The 21153-nt window shown below is 46.3% G+C and overlaps 1 protein-coding gene across 2 annotated transcripts in view; it reads right to left on the reverse strand.

The window, feature by feature from the left end:
* The window catches only part of SF3B1 (splicing factor 3b subunit 1), a 316805-nt gene that overhangs the window by 249808 nt on the left and 45844 nt on the right, over nt 1-21153 (reverse strand). For both annotated transcript variants that reach the window (XM_078680435.1, XM_078680436.1), the window contains exons 7-14: nt 20454-20694; nt 19935-20147; nt 19422-19543; nt 12811-13008; nt 12387-12488; nt 12117-12296; nt 11023-11109; nt 9589-9859 (exon numbers count right to left, since the gene is read on the reverse strand). In XM_078680435.1, the coding sequence (XP_078536561.1) occupies nt 9589-9859; nt 11023-11109; nt 12117-12296; nt 12387-12488; nt 12811-13008; nt 19422-19543; nt 19935-20147; nt 20454-20694 (1414 nt within the window). The remainder of the gene's footprint in view (nt 1-9588; nt 9860-11022; nt 11110-12116; nt 12297-12386; nt 12489-12810; nt 13009-19421; nt 19544-19934; nt 20148-20453; nt 20695-21153) is intronic.

Here is a 21153-nt window from a genome sequence, read left to right on the forward strand (position 1 = left end):
CTCAAACTCCAGAGACGCCTCTCCGTCCCGGTCACAGGACGACCCGCTTCGCCCTACAAGAGACGGCTGGCAGAAGGTTCGTAGGAGGCGGACACCGAGAACCATCCCGAAACCCAACCCGATTACGGTCGCCCAGGAACGAGAAGCTGCAGTACAAGAAGTGGCAGATAACACAGCACCTGACCTGTAGAACATTGCCCTTGTGCACCTTGACCAGCTTGGGGGTGTTCTCTCATTCGCACATGGCTTAACTGGGGTCTGGGCCGGGGAGCCGCCTACTGGGCTGCAACCACGGTACCCCTTTCTTTGACATTCTACGGACCTGTGCCCTGCACGACTAGGCCCGAGACTTTTATCGGTTTCTGTTGGGGGGGCTGTTCTGGGAGGGGATGGGGAAGTTGGGGGTTGGGTACTTGAGGGGGGTTGGGCTAGTCCACTCTGTTGGGGTTAGGGTGGCCACAGGGGGGAGGGAATTATTGGGAGGGACCAGTACGCCATGGGATCCTTACACACATCGGAGACGGCCCACGTTTTCCACCATTGCGCAGCGTCTTGCATTACTGAGCCAGTTCGCCCCCTCATACCCCAGCGATGGCTGACACGCTCAAAATCCTGTCTCTTAACGTCAAGGGGCTCAACCACCCGATTAAGCGCAGGGCTATCATCTCCTACCTAGAGAACTCTGAGGCTGATGTCTGCCTGCTGCAGGAAACCCACCTCTTGGCTAAGGACTGGCACAGGCTGCGCTCCCGCGCTTTCCCACAGCAACTCTTCTCCTCTTTCCCATCAAAGAAAGCTGGGGTGGCTATACTCATATCACGGCGCTTCAAAGGCAAGGTAGGGGCCAAAATAGGGGAAATTAAGGGACGCCTACTAGTCCATGCTTTCCAGATAGGCAATACCACCTACGCGATAGGGTCCATCTACTCCCCCAATACAGGTCAGGAACCCTTCTTGCTATCCGCAATCTCAGAAGCACTTCAAGCACCTCACACCCACATGCTCCTAGGGGGGGACCTTAATCTCGTCATGGATACAGTTAAGGATAGATCGGGGCACCGTTACGGTGACACTGGGGCGATTTCACAGAAGGGCGCCTCCTGGCTGCATGATCGAGATATCTCGGACCTTTGGCGACACGCACACCCACTTACAACGCAATACACATTCTACTCGCACGTACACCACACTTAAGCGCGCATAGACCACTTCATGGGCTCATCGACCCTCATTCCCCACATCGCTACAGTGTCAATTGTCCCGGCTGCCCTCTCCGACCATCAAGCAATGGAATTGACACTTAACGTGCCCAGTTCGCCGCGCGCTCCGGGATCGTGGAGGCTTAACGAGACCCTCCTACAAAAACCGGCGGTAACCCGCCAACTTCATAAATGCATCTCAGACTACTTGGCTACCAACGACACCCCGGATGTGTCAATGCCGTCCTTATGGGGAGCCTTGAAAGCGGTCGTTAGGGGGGAGCCGATAGCAATTTCCGCCGCGGACGCCAAACTTCGCAAAGAAAAGAGGGGCGACCTCTCCGACAAGGTCGCGGAGTTGGAGAGAGTTCATAGTCGCACTGGAGCCCCGAGGATTTGGCGCCAACTTAAGGCCGCCAGGGCTCAGTTGGCTAGCCTCGACACTGACAGGGCAGAATTTGCCGCCCTTCGCCTCCGTCACACGTACTACGTGGGGGGCAACCGCACCGGCCGGCTCCTGGCCAGCGCCTTGAAAGCCAAACTCCAACGCTCCAAAATCACGAAGCTACTAGACGACGCCGGCGATGCGGTTACTGAGGACGCACAGATTGCCTCGGCCTTTCGCTCCTACTACGCCTCCCTCTACAGCGCGGATAGGGCGTCTCCGACGGCCATTGACACCTACTTACAAACGGCAGACATCACGCCGTTATGTCCGGCGAGCGTGGAAACCCTGGATGCCCCCATTCGCCCCGACGAGATCCTTGCTGCCATTGCACGCCTCCGTCCGCTTAAGTCCCCGGGCCCTGACGGCTTCTCCTCGGGCTTTTATAAATCCTTTGGCCTTGTTCTGGCGCCTATCCTCGCTAGGCTATTTAATTCCTTTGAAGGGCCAAGTTCCATCCCACCCGATATGCTTGCAGCCGACATTGTAGTCCTGCCTAAGCCGGGCAAACCCCCCACGCACTGCTCCGCGTTCCGCCCCATCTCCCTGCTCAATCTAGATCTGAAACTATTCACGGGGGTGCTGGCGGCTCGCCTGGGTCCCTGCCTCCCGGGCATCCTTGAGCCGGACCAATCGGGCTTTGTCCCGAACCGCCAGTGCAGCGACAACACCAAACGACTCCTGCACCTCGTGGACAAAGCCCACTTTCAGGTCTCCGACTCTGCCCTATTGGCCATCGATGCAGAGAAGGCTTTCGACCGTGTCGATTGGACCTACTTACAGGCTGTGCTGCGACGGTACCACCTGGGCGACCGGTTTCAGACCTGGACCGCTAGCTGCTACCACCGTCCCTTGGCGCGCGTCCGGCTGGTGGCCTCAAGTCCGACCCCTTCGAGATCCAGAGAGGAACCCGCCAGGGGTGTCCCCTCTCACCCCTCCTGTTTGCTCTATACGTGGAGCCCTTAGCGCAGAAGATCCGCGACAACCCCCACATTCTAGGAATGTCTTTCGGCAACTAAACCCACGTGGTGGGACTGTACGCAGACGACATAATCGCCGCTTTGGACCGCCCCTCTACCTCCATACCGGCGTTTTTGGCGGAGTTGGCACACTTCGGCGCGGTATCCGGTTTTAAGGTTAACCAGGGGAAGTCCCTGATACTGCCCCTAGGCAGCCACACTCTTCCCAATAACCCACCACCCGACTTCGGGTGCCAACTGCAGTCCACCACTCGGCTGCCTTACCTGGGGATTACCTTGACCTCCTCCACGGCCTCGACGGTCAATCAAAACTACTCTGCTTTATCATCCCAGATCCGGGCTGACCTTGCGCGTTGGTCGAAGCAGCCTCTCTCCTTACTTGGGAGGATCGCGGCGGTGAAGATGTCGGTCCTACCCAAAATATTATACATCTTTCAGACCCTCCCGGTGTCGCCGCCAACGGGAATGCTGGCTGACCTACAACATGATCTTCATCAATTCGTGTGGGAGAGGAAACGCGCCAGACTACATCAACGAGTGGCGCACAGGACTGTGGACGAGGGCGGCCTCGGGATCCCAAACTTGTTGCAATATTTCCAGGCCTCGCAAATCCGATATCTAGTGGAGTGGTACCGGCCCGAATCAGAGAAGAGATGGCTCTTCCAGGACAGGGCCATGGCACAGACCTCCCTGTGGAAAATACCGTTTCTTGCTCGTCGGCACAGGCCACGTTATCTCCTCCGCTCCCCTATTACTCGGACCACTATGGCGACCTGGGACATGGTGGCGGTCAAGCGGGGCCTCACGACCTTCCCATCCCCGCTCACCCCACTTTTTGACAACCCCGCATTCCTACCAGGCACGGACACTCAAGCTTTCCTGCAATGGCGTGATACGCCCTGCCGGTCGGCTGGGCACCTCTTTGATACAGAAGGTTTCCTCTCTCTCGCGAGACTATGGAGTGGATGACCCCCACCTGTTTCAATATTTCCAAATCCGCCATTGGCTCTTGAGGCCGGACGTTGCTCCTCTGGTAGGCCGGCAAATGACACAGTTCGAACGCTGGCTTGTGTCCAAGGACTCAGATAAACATCTTATCTCGGACCTCTATCGGATGCTCTCCCCTGCTGTCGACCCCGCGAAAACTGCTGGACAGCGGCGATGGGAAGCTGAACTTGGAAGACCTCTTTCCTCCATAGAATGGAACCACATATACTATAGGGCTGCCCACACTACCCGCAATACCAAAGCCAAGGAATCAGCGATAAAATTGGCTATCTATTGGCACCTTACCCCAGCGAGACTCAATCAAGGTAACCCGACCCGCAGCGCGCTGTGTTGGAGAGGATGTGGCAGCCGGGGTACACTGACTCACCTCTTGTGGGAATGTCCTGCCTTGCAAGAGTACTGGAAGGTCGTCCTGGACGATATTGATTCCACGTTCGACACTGAGGTCCCGCGCTTCCCAGCTTACACAATCCTAGGGCTTCCCAATGCACTTACATTCCCCCTAAGATCAGCTCGCGGCAAGCAGATGGGTATCGCTATGCAGGCGGCGTCGCAACACGTCCTGTCACTCTGGGGCTCCACTGTCTCACCCACCCACACAGGCTGGTTACACAAGCTGTGGTTCACGTTAGGCATGGAACGGATCCAGGCCACACTCACACATACCACCGACACATTCCGCATTGCCTGGCAGCCGCTCCTGACGTTACTCTCCAGGGAATTCCACGAAATCACCTGCCCGAAGTACCTTCGCATCCTGCGACTTACAGACTGCATGGTCGACCGGGCGCAGCCGGAGGCATCTTGATACATTCAACTTAGCTATCACTCACACGATTACTATGGAAGACTGGCGTACTGGTGGGGTGGGGGGGGGGGGGGGGGTTAGAGTTGGGGGTAGGGGAGGGAGGGAGGTTTTGAAGGCTGGCTTGTGTACTGTTGTCCCGACTGGGGGTTTCTTTCGACCTCCAGGCACCACCTTTCCATCTGGGCATGCTCATCCTGCTCACCTAACGCTTATTAGAGAAGACGTGTGTCTGTCTCGCCTGCCCAACTCGCCTGTTGATGTCCATTGTTATGCTATGCCATGCCTGTTTTCTCTGTTCTAAAACTCAATAAAAATACTTTGAAATTAAAAAGCAATTGACAGGGTGCGATGGAGGTGCCTGTTTGATACTTTACATCGTTTTGGTTTTGGGGAGTGATTCATAAAGTGGATTCGATGTATATATCAGACACCACGCGCCTTTGTTAGAGTTACTGGTACGTCCTAGTCTTCCTTCCCAATCGCACGAGGCACAAGACCAGGGTGTCCGCTTTTGCCCCTCCTCTTTGCCCCATTAATGGAGCTCTTGGCACAGAGGATCAGAGACCACCTTCAGATTATGGGACTACGCTTTGTGTGTGTGTGTGGGGGAGGGTGGGGGGGGAGATGTTCATAAAATAAGCCTCTATGCAGATGTGCTTTTGTCGTTAATGGACCCTCTCACCTCCCTTCCAGCCCTTCTGGGCGAACTCCAATGTTTCAGGACCCTTTCAGGGTTTAAGGTTAATTTAAGCAAATCTCAGGTGCTACACCTCACCACTCCAACGGACCAGGAGAATGCGCTGCGGGAGAGATTCCCTCTACAATGGGCTTCACAGCCAATAACCTAGCTGGGTTTTCTTCTAGCCCCGACAATTCCTCGGATGCCGGAGTTAAACTATTCGTATCTAGCGGAGAAGACAGCGAAAGCTCTCGCTAGATGGAACAGAGTGAAACTGGGCTGGTTCAGACGCATTGAGGCGGTTAAAATGACAGTGTTGCAGTGAATCCTATATATTTTCCAGCTACTACCATTGGTTCCCCTGCTGAAAGTGCTACGCTCCCACCAGTTAGCGATCAAAAAATTTGTCAGTGGAGTGAAGAAGTCACGCCTGCCTTTTTCTCAAATGTCGAAGCCCAAGAGGGAGGGAGCCACTGCTCTTTCTAGATTACAAAGGTACCTTCAGACCTCTTACCTTAGATACATTGTGGAGTGGAACAGACTATCTGAAAACCAATGGACCTTCACGGATCAGGCAGTCGCCGGGATTATTATCTGTAGAGAGGCCTGGTTACCACGCAAACTGAGGGCCGGGGGTCTCTACTCGGCCAGTCACTGCGGCCACAATGAAAGTGTGGGATGCAGCGGCGCTCAAACAGGGGCTGACGACCTTTCTTTCTCCAATGTGCCCCATTGTTGACAACCCAAACTTCCCGCCGGGCTGCAAATCCGAGATGTTTTAGAGATTGAGGGAGGCGGAGTGTAAGCGAATTGGGTCGCTGTTTGATGGCAGAGAGGTCATGCCATAAAAACAACTACAACGCGCTTACGACTTGCCTAAAGCTGACTAGTTCCACTATCTTCATTTCCGACATTGGGTAACCTCCTCATCATATATCGACCAAGCCTCCCGAAGGCTTACCCATTTGAGAAATGGCTGGTTCGCAAAACAGATGACTTGCATCTTCTATCAGACTTGTACACCATGTGGCAACGGGACAGGGAGGGGGTGACGGACGAATTGGGCAGGACCGAGACAAAGAATGGGAAAACATCCATTATAGAGCCCACCACACCACGCACAGTACTGCGGGCACTGAATCTGCTTTCAAAGTTGCATCATATTGGTATCTCACACTGGCGCGTATACATAGCTGGGATAAGAATCACACCGAAAAGAGTTGGCGAGGATGCGGTCTCACTGGCTCCCTTGCGCATCTGCTTTGGCATTGCCCAAGTCTAGAACGCTTTTGGGAGAGAGTGCTGAACGAAATAGACAAGGCTTTTGTATACGCCTAGACATTCCGCGATTCCCGGCGTATACTTTGCAGGGTCTCTCCAAAGTGCTGACATTTCCCCTGCGCTCCTTGCGAGGTAGGTAGATAGTGCTAGCATTACTAGCGGCTCGGACGCTTTTTTCACAGTGGGGTACAGCAAATGTTCCTGACCATATGGCATGGCTTCATCGACTTTGGTTAACCCTGGCCATGGAACGCCTTTAGTTGATCCAGGAGCATAAAGGTGAGCAATACGCTGAGTTATGGGCCCCCTTCATACGGATTTTGTCTAAAGAATTTTGTGACATTACATGCCCCAAATATCTGCAAATACTACACTTGCCCCTACAATGGGTGACGCTGTAACAACCCATAGGGATGGGACTGTGTAGTGCTGTGCGGTTTAATAAGATAGAGATTTGCTTCCGCATTACGTAGAATGCATGCCGGTGCAGAAGCCCCTTTTTTTCTTTTGTTTTGGATGGGGGTGATTTCTTTTGGTGGTAGGCCGTTTTATATCCTCTTTGTTCTTGCTGCCCAGTTGGTACATGCACACAACTACGCTGCCGGACCCTGGGTTGTAGGCAAAAACTGTGTTTTTTGCATTACATCAGTGACTTAGCTGTATGCCTACATCCATAGTGGCCGGCAGCAGTGGATCTGCCGTTTAAAACTAATAAAAGATTGGTTCCATAGATAGAAACAAGACTGTAGCAATACAGGGAGAAAACATGGGTGGACAGGTAGTAGACATCCTGGGGATAGAGAAGGCCTTCATAGATTTTTTTCAGTCTTTATAGGACGAAGATCTAGTGGTATCTAGCAATTTAGTTGATTCCAATTTGAATAAGTCAGCAGTCTCAAGATTAGAAGCAGGGAAACCCTGAACTCAGAAATACCCATAGAGGAAGTAATAGAGGCGTTAAAAAGATTAGAGAGTAAAGGCAACAGGTCTGGATGCTCTACCAAATGAGCTGTACATGGTTTTAAAAGAAAAGTTGGCTCCCAGGTTAGTGGACTTATTAAACACGGTTTTCAAAAGAGGCCTAGCTCTGCCAAAATCATGGAATGATGCCACCATTAGCTTAATTTAAAAACCAGGGAAAGACCCTTTAAAATGTTAATCATACAGACTCATATCTCTCTTAAACAGAGACTATAAAATCTACAAGCAGATTTTAGCAACAAGATTAGGTTACATTAAAAGTCATCTAATTCATGAAGACCAGAAAGGTTTTATTAAGGGGAGACAAATGCATGACCTCTATCACCAACGGATTGAAGCTATGGATATAGCCACTCAGGAAAACACCCCGGTTGCAGTCCTTCAATTCAATGCTGCGAAGGCATTCGATTGAGTAAATTGGATGTTCTTACGCAAAGTAATATCCTTATATGGATTAGGTGACAAGTTCCTAAAAGCAGTAACAAATATATACACAGCCCCGATGGCAAAAATACTCATAATGGTAACATCACTAAAGAATTTCAAATTAAAAGAGGCACGCGACAAGGCTGCCCACTCTCCCCCCTACTTATTTAACCTTTACATAGAGCCACTAACTAACTTTAGAAGCTCACAAGATGTCATCCCCTTTAATTTCAACGGATGGGTAAAAAAGGTGGCCTTATATGCAGCCGACCTGATGGTATTTACATGCAATTTAAAAGGCATCTCTTCCAACTATCACTAAAATGTTCAGAGAGGTCTCAGGGCACCAGGCTAACCACCAGAAAACAGATTATGGAATGCAACTCCCCACTATCAACCGCAATAGTAAAAAGCAGAATTATTTGTGGATTGAGATATTAACCGCTTCGCTGCAGTGTTAATTTTGCCACAGTGCGAGGGGGTGGGCACGGTGCTCATGACTGCTCCTGGCCGTCATGAGGCGTGTGCTCATGACAGACGGGAGCCGTCTAAACTCTGCCCACTGATTAATTCGCCCGCACAGGCGGGGAATTAATCGTGCGTCGGCAGAGCTGCAACGTTCAGACGGCTCCCAGCAGTTAAAAAACATTGATGATATTGCTTAAGTAAATTTCAACTTAAATTTAAAAGAAACAAGAAAGCTGCCAAGATCCTTGAGTGGCTTACTACTTTCCTTCATGGGAAGATCCAACATAAAGATGGCCATATTACCTAAATTCTCCTTTGTTTTTAATGCCATCCCACTTGAATTTAAAACTCAGTGGAGTAAAGATCACGTGGTAAAAACTACGCAGGAGGAAAGGCCAAGGTGGTATCGCTAGCCCCGACTTTCTACTCGTGCAGATATGCTCTCACCTGTGGTATATAGTGCACCCTGCCTTAGGGCTGTAAGGCCTGGTAGGGGGGTGACACGCCTGTATCTTCAGGCGGTGCTGGCTAGTTTGGCACCATGACAGAGTGTGGTGTCGAATGTCGTTTTCTACCTCACAGGGGAATGCAAGCTGCAAGGGAAGTTGCATGGTCCCAGTGCGGGGGGTACCAGGAGACCTTCTCCAGCTTCCAGGGCCTAGTAACACAAGGACTTACAGGGGAAGAAGTACCAAATGGGGATATGTTTTGGGGAAGAAGCACTGGCACAGGGGACCTAGTTGGCAGGGACCCTGTGCTCTATAATTGAAACCACATTAAAACCATGCAATAAGTGGGGGCTTACCATGTAAAAAGAGTCCCTTTATCGTAATGTGCCTTTGCAAATGTCTTGCACTCCTCTGTGTTAAGCCTAAGGCTGCTCGAACACACTACCCCTCAATAGTGCACTTTGGGATTGCACAGCAAGCTCATGTCCACTCGTAAGAGAACCCCTGGACTCTTTACACGGTATATTAACTTTCCGATATATCTCAAATCTTCCTATATCATCTTTATTAAAAGAATTTAAATGTGTTCAATGTCGCCTACAAATAAGCATATAAAGTTGCATGTTGGTAGAAATGCAATCCCCTTGACTAACTGCTCTTGGATGCTGAGCAAGGGTAGTTCTGCTGAAAGTGATCAATTATGAAGGGTCAATGATTAAAAAAAAAAAAAACATCTATAAAGTAACTCTCCAAATCCTACAGTTGTTTGTGCTCAAGGACCTCTTGCAAGTGCTATTAATTTTCACAAATGTACAAAGCAATGACAATTTACATAAATAAAAAGAATTACCCCATAAAACTTACCGTGCTCAATAATTTCAACTAAACTTCTAAGATGAGGCAAGATAGCACAGCCCATGAGAATTGCAATTTGCTGTACGATTTTGATACCAGTGTGCCTAGCCTGCCAAGATTTTTTGCTCTTACACACTGCTTTCAAGAAAGGCAAGAGAGATGGTATGCCCAGAGCAGAAGCAACTACGGCAAAAGCTCGAGCTGTTGTATTACGGACATATTCATCCATGTTGTCGATATCAGGTCGCATAGTGGAAATCATGGTGGCCAACCCAGCAGCCTAAAGGGAAAAGGCAAAAATTTAAAAAGGGGGAAAAAATGGGTAAAGTGAGATTGAATACATTTTACGGTATTGCCTGCAGATGTTTGGCAGTTAGCAGGCCTGCCTCCATACCACCATTTCCCTTACCATGACCAGCCTTCCACATCAAAATCCCCTACGTCCCACCCCGTGCATTCCACCCTTCTTCCCACCTTCATACTACCCACCCCAACCCCCACCCCCACAATGTGGAGGGAACATGGGTCTGCTTAACTAAGTACTACGTCTTAAACGTTGAGTAGATATAATGGGATCGTGCAGTCTTCAAAAACTATTAAAGGGCAAGAATGAAGGCTGTACAGTTGATCAGAAGTTGTACATCTTACCCTGCTTTGTTATTTTCTCTATTAATAGAGTTTCTGTAGTGATGTTCTCAGCCAGTTCTCTTTATAAGCCGATCCCATCAGCCAAATTGAAAGCAAACTGTACACTGCTCAACTCGGCATGTTTTTCTAGTGTGTTATGTGGACTTGCAAAATGTGTTGTTTTTTTGCCAACATGTACTTTGGCTTAGGGGACGTGCACATAAATATTCTACCTTTTCTTAATTCTGAAAGAATCCCATGGCGAAAAGTCAAAGATGTGTTAATCTACAACTTGTATAACTGGACTATATATAATCATCAAATCTGTAGGGCAAGATATGGAGAATACAGTTCCTGCACCAGAGGTGAATTCTACACAGTGCAAGCTAAGCATTCTCCGAAACATGTTTTGGACATATACACAGACAATGATCACCATAATTAGTTTTCCTAATGTTCAATAGAAGTGCCACAGTGAAGTCTGACATGGATACAAAGAAAAGACTATACGAGTTAGTGAAAATAGTAATACAAAGGAATCACGATTGAGAAATTAGTGCACAGAAATTAAGCAACTTATTAAAAAAGAGCAGAGACATTCGGAAAATGCAACATGGTAGTATGTCTGTCCTACTTGAAAGTTAAACATTACACCAGTTTTAAAAGGATGTTCACAAATATATTTTTGATTTAGCAGGTCTACATGAGTAGCAGCAGCAGATGAAGCATTTTTGTGAAATTATGACAAAATTATGTATCGCATATAAAGCTCAACAAGTAGTCGATATGTTTTAACACTCAAGAAAAAAGACTTACCTTAGCCAAGTTAGAAATAATTTCTCTCCCCTCCACTCTGGCATAGTAATCTTCATCAATAAGCAGTGGTTCAATAACCACAAGAATCTACGGCGAAAAATAAAAACATTTTACTTTTGAGGTAGCTCATCCATAGTGTGGGTAAAAACATAATTTACTTCTATTTTACCCTTTGACACCTTGATAAAAGAGTATCTCACATAATTAACCACTTGCTCTACAGAGCCATTAAAAAGGAGGTTGTGTTAAGTATGACCTTTTTTAATGCTGCATTAAAGCACTAGGAAAGATAACAGGAGGCATGTCTGAAATGGTTACTGCAAAACTTCTAACTTCCGCTCGATAAGACATAATGAACCCGTGTTCTATGATGCACTACATAAAATATAACGTTTTTGAACCTAATTATTAACAAAACTGAAACATTGCTTTGGTACTAAAGTAGAAATAAAATAATGTGGAAAAAAAAGTAAAACACACGCACACCCCGGCCCCCCTAACCCCCCCCCCTACTTGTACCACACCTCCTGATCGAGATACTAAATCATAAGTATATATGAAAAATGTAATAAAGCACTTTGCTACTCTTTGGAGTTAGGTCTAAGTTGTTTTTACATTTTATCTACTATGGTCTGAGAATAACGATTTTATAAATACATTTTTAGCTATTTCCAAGGGCTGTCAATAAGTAGTACTACTACCCCATTTAAGGGTGCTCAATTTAAAAACCTTTAAAACAGAGAAGTCAGAGTTGTCTTACCAGGTTAATCTGGAAAACGAACGGTGGGGAGAAAGGTGAATCCTTCATGTGACATAAAGCAAGCAAACAAAGCTAATGTTTGCTCATGAAAGCGGTAACTGTACTTAAGGATCTACTAGAGCTATCAAACTGAGTTATGAATCATTTAGAGTAGACATTGGTAACATAAATGTGAGCTTAGCAGCCTCGAGGACTCTAGCATGACTGAGTTCTCAAAAAATGTAAATATAAGCAACGAGTAAAAAAATAAAAACAAAAAATTACCAGCAACCCAATTTAGAATGTACCCATTGTGTGAGCATAACTGATAAATCAAAAAAACTGTTCAACTGACCTTGTGAACATACGGTCGGACCAAGTCGTCTAATTTGTATAAAATTCTGTCAATAACTTTGACAAGTAAGTGACGTTCCTGATCTTCAAGTGTAGGCGACATCAGCAGAGGCAAAATCTGATTGAATAAGGGGCCAGCTCCAAACTCACGAGCTTTATCAGTGATCTGACGTAAAGCAGCCTGAAAAACAAAGGAAGATATTTTAAATCTAATAGTGAAAATAAGACCGGAAAACAAAAAAATGCCAGGAGGCTTACGGAAATGGCTCACCTTTCTCATTGGTGGAGTGCCATTTTTGATTTTCAAAAGTAGTTTCATTATTTTTCTCTCCTTCTGCTCTTCTGGACTTAATGTTGATTCATCAACATCAACCTACAAAATAAAATGTGGAAAAAGTTATTTGCACCTTCTTGTGAAAGCAGAGGTTAGCTCAGTCATGAAGAAAACAGAGAATGCTGGTGTGAACTTCTGTTTGCATGCATATTTAGTTTGTGGAGAGTCTGGTGGGGTAAATTTCGATAAGGAGCTGGGTGAGATTAAGGGCATGTTGGCAATAGGCTTATTCACATGTTCCAGATGCAAGTAGCGGTTTCTTGCCCTAGTCACATCTTTAGGAACCATGGTCTTAAGCTCACTCATTTAGCACAGTTAATGCTATTAATGTGGGAAAATCTGTACAAAAACTAAAACTTACCAGCAATTTATCAAAGTACTGTATATCATCTGGTTTCAAAAATGGAAGGTTTCCAGAAGGCTGGTCATTAACACTCTTCATTGTTCTATCTTCGGTCTGCATGTGGAAACCAGTTAAACCTCCCAATGGGGTTGGTGTTGCTGTTAGTTTACGTGCTGGTGTACGAATGGGAACATATCCAGCAGGAGGAGGAAGGACCTAGGAGTGAAAATAGGTACAATTTAAGCAACTGAAGGTCAAGTAAATCTGAGCAACATATACTTTCAAACAGTATTTTTAAAGGACCAGCAATATTTTGGTAGCATATGGAGTTACTTAGATATCACACAGACTGAAGACAAAATGTGTAGCTTGCTAGTGAATTTGTCCATGAAGAAATTGGTTGGAGAAAAAACCCAAGCATCTGTTTTCTAAATGAAATTAAGCATAATATCGATCAACAAAACACCACTAACCTAATGTTGTATACTCACTAATAGCCAAAGCTCACGTCCACAGACATGCCTAATGCTTCAGAGAGCAAAAAGCACGAAACTATGACTGACAATCTAGAGTTGAATATTGAGATAAAACATCCCAGACATTCAATAGCAGAGAAGATTTCACCAGCGGCAGATGAGGGCTGCAGAATTAACCAAAACTTAACATGAGCCTACCATACATCTTTTCGTGACATCATTGTGGGAGACATAAAATTATATGTAATCTAGGTCACTAGACGTTTTTTCACAAATAGTTGGGTTCTTGTTAAGAGACATAAAAATAAAACTATCTGAACCATCTTGGCCCCCACCATGAGGGGGATCCAAGTTAGCACACAGGGTGCACCCACAATGGCACAGGGGTGGCCGGATGTAGGGTGCTGTTTTGACATTGGCTGCACTGTTTTCAATGGGAGTTGCCGGATTTGGCTAGAGGCTCGGTCCAGGTCTTCCGGGAGGAACCAACAGCTGGGCAGGTAAGTTGGAGGGCTCAGGGACGTAGGTGCACCTCAGGTCCTCTTCTCCAGAGCGCACAGTGGCATGATGCAGGGGTGCCTTTTGAGGTTAGATTTCACCTTACCAGGCCACTCGCGGTTGGGGGGGCTCCGTGCAGAGGTTGCAGGCGACGTTGGAAAGTCCTGGAAGGTACAACCCACGGTAGACTCTGAAGCTCTGGAGGACTACGCTGGAACCAGTGGGCCACTCTGACTAGGGCCGTAGGAGACGGGTGCAGTGGTGATTGCAGGCGTCGGATTTCTTGGTCTTCTCCAGGCTCTGAGTCTTTCTTTGGAGAGTCTTTTTAACAGAGCTGCTGTTTACAGGAAATTCTGTCTTTATTAAAGGCAGTCAGTCCTCTCGGGTGTTCTGGAGGTCGCTGGCTGCTGGATAAGGTGACTTTAGGCACAGGATCGCTGGAAACTGCAGACGGGCCGGTAGGGCTGGGGCCAAATCAGTTCTTCTCTGCAGTCTCCTCTTTTCTTAATAGGTTGCAGGAATCGGTCTTTTTGATTCATGGCTGCCCCCTAAATACTGTACTTAGGGGGCATTTTAGGGTTCTCTAGGTCTGTAGCCAATGGGCTACTGACCTTAGGGTGAATACACTCTTGGTGTGCTCAACCCACGTGGGGAGTGGGCACAACCGCTAATCCGGATAGAGAGTGCCTGCCATCTGCAAGACGGCAGGCACTGAGGAGTGGGCTATACTTTGCCTCCCCCACCTGAGGGATACAGTTGGCAGAGGTGGGCACATCTGAGCTGTTCTAATTTTTCCAGCCGAAAAGGGGGTGAGACAGGAAGGGGGCCTGATAATGATTACTGGAGAGGCTGGGGGTCGCATTGCAAAGGTGGCAAGGCATTTGAAGCTCCCCTGCCACAGATGGCTCTTCCTGACCTGGGGGAGGTGTGAAACCCCCAGGGGCCCAGAAACTAGTCATGTGGTGGCAGGTTGGTGTTTACCAGTCAGGGAACCCACCAGAGGCTGGTTGTTTTTCAAGGGGCATCTCCAAGATGCCCTCTGAGTGCATTGTATAATAAACCCTAGATTGGTATCAGTGTGGGTTTATTATGCGGAGACGTTTATTACGAACTCCACAGCATCATACTGGGTTTAATGAATTCTGAGAAGTTTGGTAGCAAACTCCTATGCCATATACTCTTCATGGCTTTACTGCACTGACAAGTTCTAAGAATGGTCTAAGAATGGACTAAGACACTGTAGGGGTACAGTGCTCATGCAACTGTACCCTTACCAGTGGTAGAGTGCACCCATCCAGAGGGATGTCTTACCTGTACCATAGGCAGTCGGCTGCAGGCATGGCACACAGGTATGTCGACTCAACTATTCTCTGCACCAAAACACCCAGCCTGCAATGGCAGTGTGCGTTTCTTAAGGTACAGGACCTCTACTGGTGGCACAATATGTGCTGCAGCCCTTCGAAGCCTTTCCTTGTCAGAGTGTCCTTGGTACCCATGGTACTTTTTACAAGGGACTTGCATGCGGCCAGAGATGTGCCAATTAGGGGTACAAAGGTACAGTTATAGGAAACTGAGACCATGGGAACCTGATTGGCAGTGACCCAGGTCTCATCAAGTCAAAGTGCATTAGAAATCTGGCAAATAGTGGTGGGGGTTAATGCAACAGAAACCTACTTTCCTACACTAGTCCCTCCTAGCTGACTTTCGTAACCTCCCATGGGGACTTCCCCTGTTTCGGGTGCTCTTACTCTTATTTATGATACTCTGGGCGCTCCTTTTTTGTGACTTGCCAGCTGCTCTTTTTCGTTCCCCAACAACAACGTGCTTCACAGTTTTCCTGTCTTGTTTAGTATTTACAGGGAGTTCAACCACTGCCTGCTTCCATCAGTATGTCGAGTCTGCCATCATTTAATTTTATTTTTGCAATCAGCATTTGTTTTGGTCAACCCAGGGAGAGCAAAGACTCGAACCTGGTTCCCCAGTCCCAAAGATGGCAGCTCTGTATGTTATGCCACATCGTCAAGAACATCTAAACATGTTTTGTTTTAATGAAAGATTGCCCTGTAGTGTCTCTTTTCCTACACTGGGATTGTTGTGGGCTTGTTTTTACAAATCTAGTGCTTGTTAATTTAGTTGGCAGGCTTGCTGTCAACAAGGTATAGCCGTCCTTTCATTCCTCTCCTGTGGCACTCACCCTTAGACCGGGACAGCTTTGCGTACCCAAACAGTCCATGAGCACGTCTAACCAACATACTGGTGAAGTTGTGCTACATTTCTTCAAGAACGGTAACAGTACTATCTTCCACAGTATAAACAGTCGGTGTACCTTTTGATTTGGAAGTTAAGCATGCCACATGCCTGCTTCATATTTCAAAGATGAATTGTATTCCCAATACCCCTCCAATGAATTGTGTCCACAATACACCTCCCCACATTGCGGTCTACGATCCAAGAGAAACGTGACATAACGGTTTCTGTAGTGCAATCGGTTATGGCGTTCGGCTCTCAACCCAGAACGGTGGTCTATATTTTTTCCGTGTAGGCCACAAGTGTTGAAAACAATGGTTTGTTTAGATTTATGAAATACTAGCAGCCCGTCCCGACGTTGACCGGGGATGAAGTAGAATGTCTGCAATGGTCCTAATAGGCAAAGCTAATTTATTTCAAAATTTTTGGGCATACCACATTTTTTGTTTCATGTGAGTCTGGACGGAGAATAAATTGGGATCTGTACATGTGTGAAACAGCAGTCTGTTTAATTTTGTGTTTGTATGTTTTGACGCTGCTACGCTGACTCGCTTCAGCACCCGCCTGAGCCCCTGAGCAATATGGAGCCGTGAGCATGTTTGTCTGGCCCAAAGCATACGCACGTGAATCTGTGCGTGTGTGAAACAGCAGTCTGAAATTTTTTGATTTCCGGTTTCCCGCTGCTACGAGAATCCAGCCCCGGAGCAATATGGAGCTGCAAGCGTGTTCGTCTGGCTCCAAGCACACGCACGCGAATCTGTGCACACGCACGCAAATCTGTGCGTGTGTGAAACAGCAGTCTGGTAAATTTTTAGTTTTCCTGTTTTCCCGCTGCTATGCTGACTCGCTTCAGCACCCGCCTGAGACCTAGAGCAATATGGAGTCGCGAGCGTGTTTTTGTGGCACACGCCCACAACGACGGCCACGCCCACAAGGCAGTACTGTGAACGCTTGGTTTTGTGTGTGAAACAGCAGTCTGTTTAATTTTTAGTTTTCCTGTTTTCCCGCTGCTACGCTGACTCTTCAGCACCTGCCTGAACCCCGGAGCGTGTTTGTGTGCTACAAAGCACACGCCCACAACCACGGCCACGCCCACAAGGCAGTACTGTTGCACACGCCCACGACGGCCACGCCCACAAGGCAGTACTGTGAACGCTTGCTTTTGACGGATGCCGCGCACGCAGCTTGGCTTTGACGAATGCCGCGCCCACGCCCACACGGGACTGCTTTGCCCCTAACCTTCTTTCACCCTTCTAATGTATATGGTGGGCTGCTGCATAGCCTATGTCCATCTACTGAAACTGTCCTTTCCAATGCTGTATTGGGTGTTGTGATTGGCGCTGTGGTTCCTGAGCTTACCCGCCTCAAAGGTTTGGGTTCTCCCTTTATTATATTAGTATGGAAAGGACATGATTTGTTTATGGGTTAGAAATTAATTTTATATTCCACAAAATGGCTTAACATATGAACTTCCTAAAATTGTGTTACACTAAAGTGAGGAGGAATTCTGTGTTGGGGGAAAGTGAGATGATATATGAATTAAAAGAAGGACACATGGTGAAGAGGGAATGCATACAGGCAAATAAGATTATCTGAATTGCAGGGTTGGTTATTTTTAGTTTATACACATCCATACCTGATTCATAAGATTATTGGATCAAAAGGAAGACTGGCGGAAAAAAATATTTGAAAGATCACACAATTTTAGTGGTAAATAAGGATTAATCCTGGTTTTTCTGTTTTTCTGGTTTCACTTTGTACAAGCCATTCACTAAATGGTTAGCAATGTGTCTCCATCTCAGCATCAGCGCAGCACCATCTGTACCTCAGCAAAGCACCATCTCAGCATTAGACCTCCTTTTCCTCCTCTGCATCAGTGCACCACCACCAGTGCAGCACCAACCCAGAATCTGTGCACCACCACCACCAGTGCAGCACCAACTCCGAATCAGTCCACTGCCACTAGTGCAGTACCAACTCAGAATCAGTGCACCAGTACAGCACCAACTCCAAATCAGCTTCCCACCACCACCAGTGCTGCACCAACTCCGAATGAACGCACCACCAAAGCACCAGCGCAGCACCTCAACATAAGCAGAGCACCAATTCCGCACCAGCACCACCTCCGCATTAGTGCACTAGCGCAGCGCCACATCAGCGCAGGGCCACCTCAGAACGACTCGGCACCACTCGTTACCACCACAGTCTGCCTTCGGAATCTGGCATCTCTTGATGCTCCTCGTGTCCATCTGCTGATCATGTAATTCAGGTACTATTTCCGAACCTCCACCCCCCCGATGTTAATGTCCTCCCCCCAATAACATACAAAAAACAATAACATACAAGCATTAGAACAGGCAGGAAAATGTTGCAAGCACTGCAAGGACAAAAATACTAGAAGACATTTTTTATGTTAATTTGTTTTGAATAGGATCACTCAGTTATACATGTCTTCCAAGTTATATATATAAGGTAACAAAAATACTTAGAACACTAATATAACTTTTCAACATGCTGCTCTACAACATAGCTTTAAGACATTGACATAGCTTTAAGACATTGACAAAGTCAATAACTCTGGTTAAACGCTTATATGGTCCCAAAGGCGAAACCTATTGGCTTCTACTAAAATAGAAACCTGCAAAATATATCGGACCCAATATATTTGCAGTGACAAACGTTTCATTTTACTGTCCGTGCAGTTACCTTAAATGTTTGGCAACTAGGCTGACCGCAAGAGGTATTAAAAAAACTGCAGTTGAATTTTAGGCAGCCATAATAGTACAAATCAGACTACCTGACCCACCAAAAAAACTGAAAAGTTGTAACGAGGCGTGGGATGAATTTTTACCCATAGGTAAAAAGATCTACAGAATTTGGGCACAAAATACTACCTTTTGGTCTGTAGTGGTTTGTCTCTTAAATGAATAGTGAAGCATTGAAGTAAAACCGCAGATCATGTAATATGTCGAGCCTTGGAGGACGATGCTCTCTAGAATACAGTCTTTGTGCACTGCTGCGTACTGTTTGATAAAACCTTTTGTAGGACCGAATTTTTTATCAGATCCGTTGACCTGATAAGTTGAAAGACAATTCCAGAAACTAGTTTTGCTGTTTTTTTTGTTTTCTTTTTAATTGTCCTTAGGTATTTCTTCATTGTTTGGCATTTTTGATTACCTTTGTACTTTGACTGGTCCAATTACTTCTTAATTTCTCTATGCAAGCCAACAAACTGAGAATTGGTTACCCTTAGTGAAACCAGTTTACTTTCCTGTGTCCACTTACCAAAGTAGTACAACTCAGTCATAGCTAAACCGGTCATTTTACCCAGTCCAACCTGCTTATTCAAATTCTTACATATAGCTGTGCAGGACCGAAGGTCACATAAATGGCCTTAAAATGAATTACCTTATAACCTTCTGGAAACATGGCATCCAGTTCTTCATCAGAAAGTGGGCGGTTTCTTTCATCAATTTCTCTCTCCCATCTCCAAGCCTGTAGCTGCTCAGGAGTCATGCTCATCATGTGGCCTGTGCATTTGTAAAGAGGACAAAACATGCGAATAAGTTTAAAACCACTGAAGGGGTGATTAGGGACTGATCGTAAGAGAAGAAAAAAAGTCAAAAAAGATGACTAAAAAACGACATCTTTCGTCGGGAGCAAAGTAAAACATTACCCTAGTTCCAAAGGTTAAAAATGGTTTTTCATCCCAACTGGAAGATTCTCAAATAACTACAGACATTGAACTTTTTTTTTTTTACTATCAATAAAGAAAAAATTATTTGGTAATGTATCTAAATTACATGAAACAGTTGAGCCTCGCTAAAGCACATAGTAAAGATCAGTCTAACTAAAAAATGGAGACAGAATCTTTTTAAGACTATTGTATGAGAATATCTTGGTTTACAGCATTCTACTGACCTGGTGTAGGAGTTGCCATGTTCATAGCTGGAGTTCCAATTGGCGTTTTGCCTGGAGTCAAAACTGGAGTGCTGCCACCCATTTGGCTAGCTGGTGTTTCATCCCAACGAGATTTTCTTTTACTTGCACCAGGAGTTGGAGTTTCTCCAATAGATTCCCCTCCTCGATCTGTGCGTGGAGTCTCAGCCCAACCACTGCCATGTCCAGGTGTATCTAAAAAACGAAAATTAATTCTTTATCCTTTAAAAACATTTTACTGTTTTTCATTTTTACAGAAGCCTACAACCAAAAAACCCATGAGTAAAAGAGGTAAACAATACATGCAAATTAATCAAACACGGATTAAAATTCACTTTTTCAAAATGGTATATAAAACATTGCATCATGTTTCCTCTTTTCCAAGTGTGGAAGACAAAATTAGAGCAGTAAGACTCAAATTGGGCAGTTAATAGTTTAAAACCTTTGTACTGCAAGAATGAAAACTGGAGTATGTGCAACAAAACTGATGTAGACACATACCTCTTTCTGTTTTAGGAGTTTCATCCCAGCGGTTTTTCCGTGCACTGGAAGAAGCTCCACCATGACCAGGTGTAGCATGGCCAGGTGTGTCACCACGACCAGGTGTTGCAGCTCCTCCGGGTGTATGGCTGGGTGTTGGATCCCAAATTTTGGAGCCAGGTGTTGCCCCAGGAGTTTCACTACCCTTTGCACGACCAGGAGTCTCATCCCACCGTAGGGAAGAAGGTGTATGGCCAGGGGTCTAAAAAAAAAAAAAAACAATTATATTTGTCCTTTGCTACTTTTAACTTTCCTAACTTTTTGTTTTACACAAGCTGCTTTGGATCACTCAGGGGACCTAAGTAAATATTACTTCATTTCGACTCATGAAATTATTAACGTGCTGCTTAAAGTAAAATGCTCCTTAAGTGTACCACAAAGCATTGAAGACAATTCCACTGAAAGTGCTCTAGGATACAAATCAACATGAACTGTAGTACAATACTTCCAAATAACAAGCAGTATCCAATGGGTTTTGCAGTTTCCTTTAAAAAGGAGACCCGAAAGAAGCAGCTAAATCCCCAATACTACCAAGTAGGAAGTTATTTCAAAAAGGTGGCATATAAACATAAAGGGTCTGGCCCGTACACATCTTCAGATTGAAACTGTATAGAATGTACATTCCACTTCTAACTTATCTTTTACCTGTTGAGTTCACAGT

This window comes from Lissotriton helveticus, chromosome 3_1, assembly GCF_964261635.1.
Source record: "Lissotriton helveticus chromosome 3_1, aLisHel1.1, whole genome shotgun sequence".
NCBI classification, from domain to species: domain Eukaryota; kingdom Metazoa; phylum Chordata; class Amphibia; order Caudata; family Salamandridae; genus Lissotriton; species Lissotriton helveticus.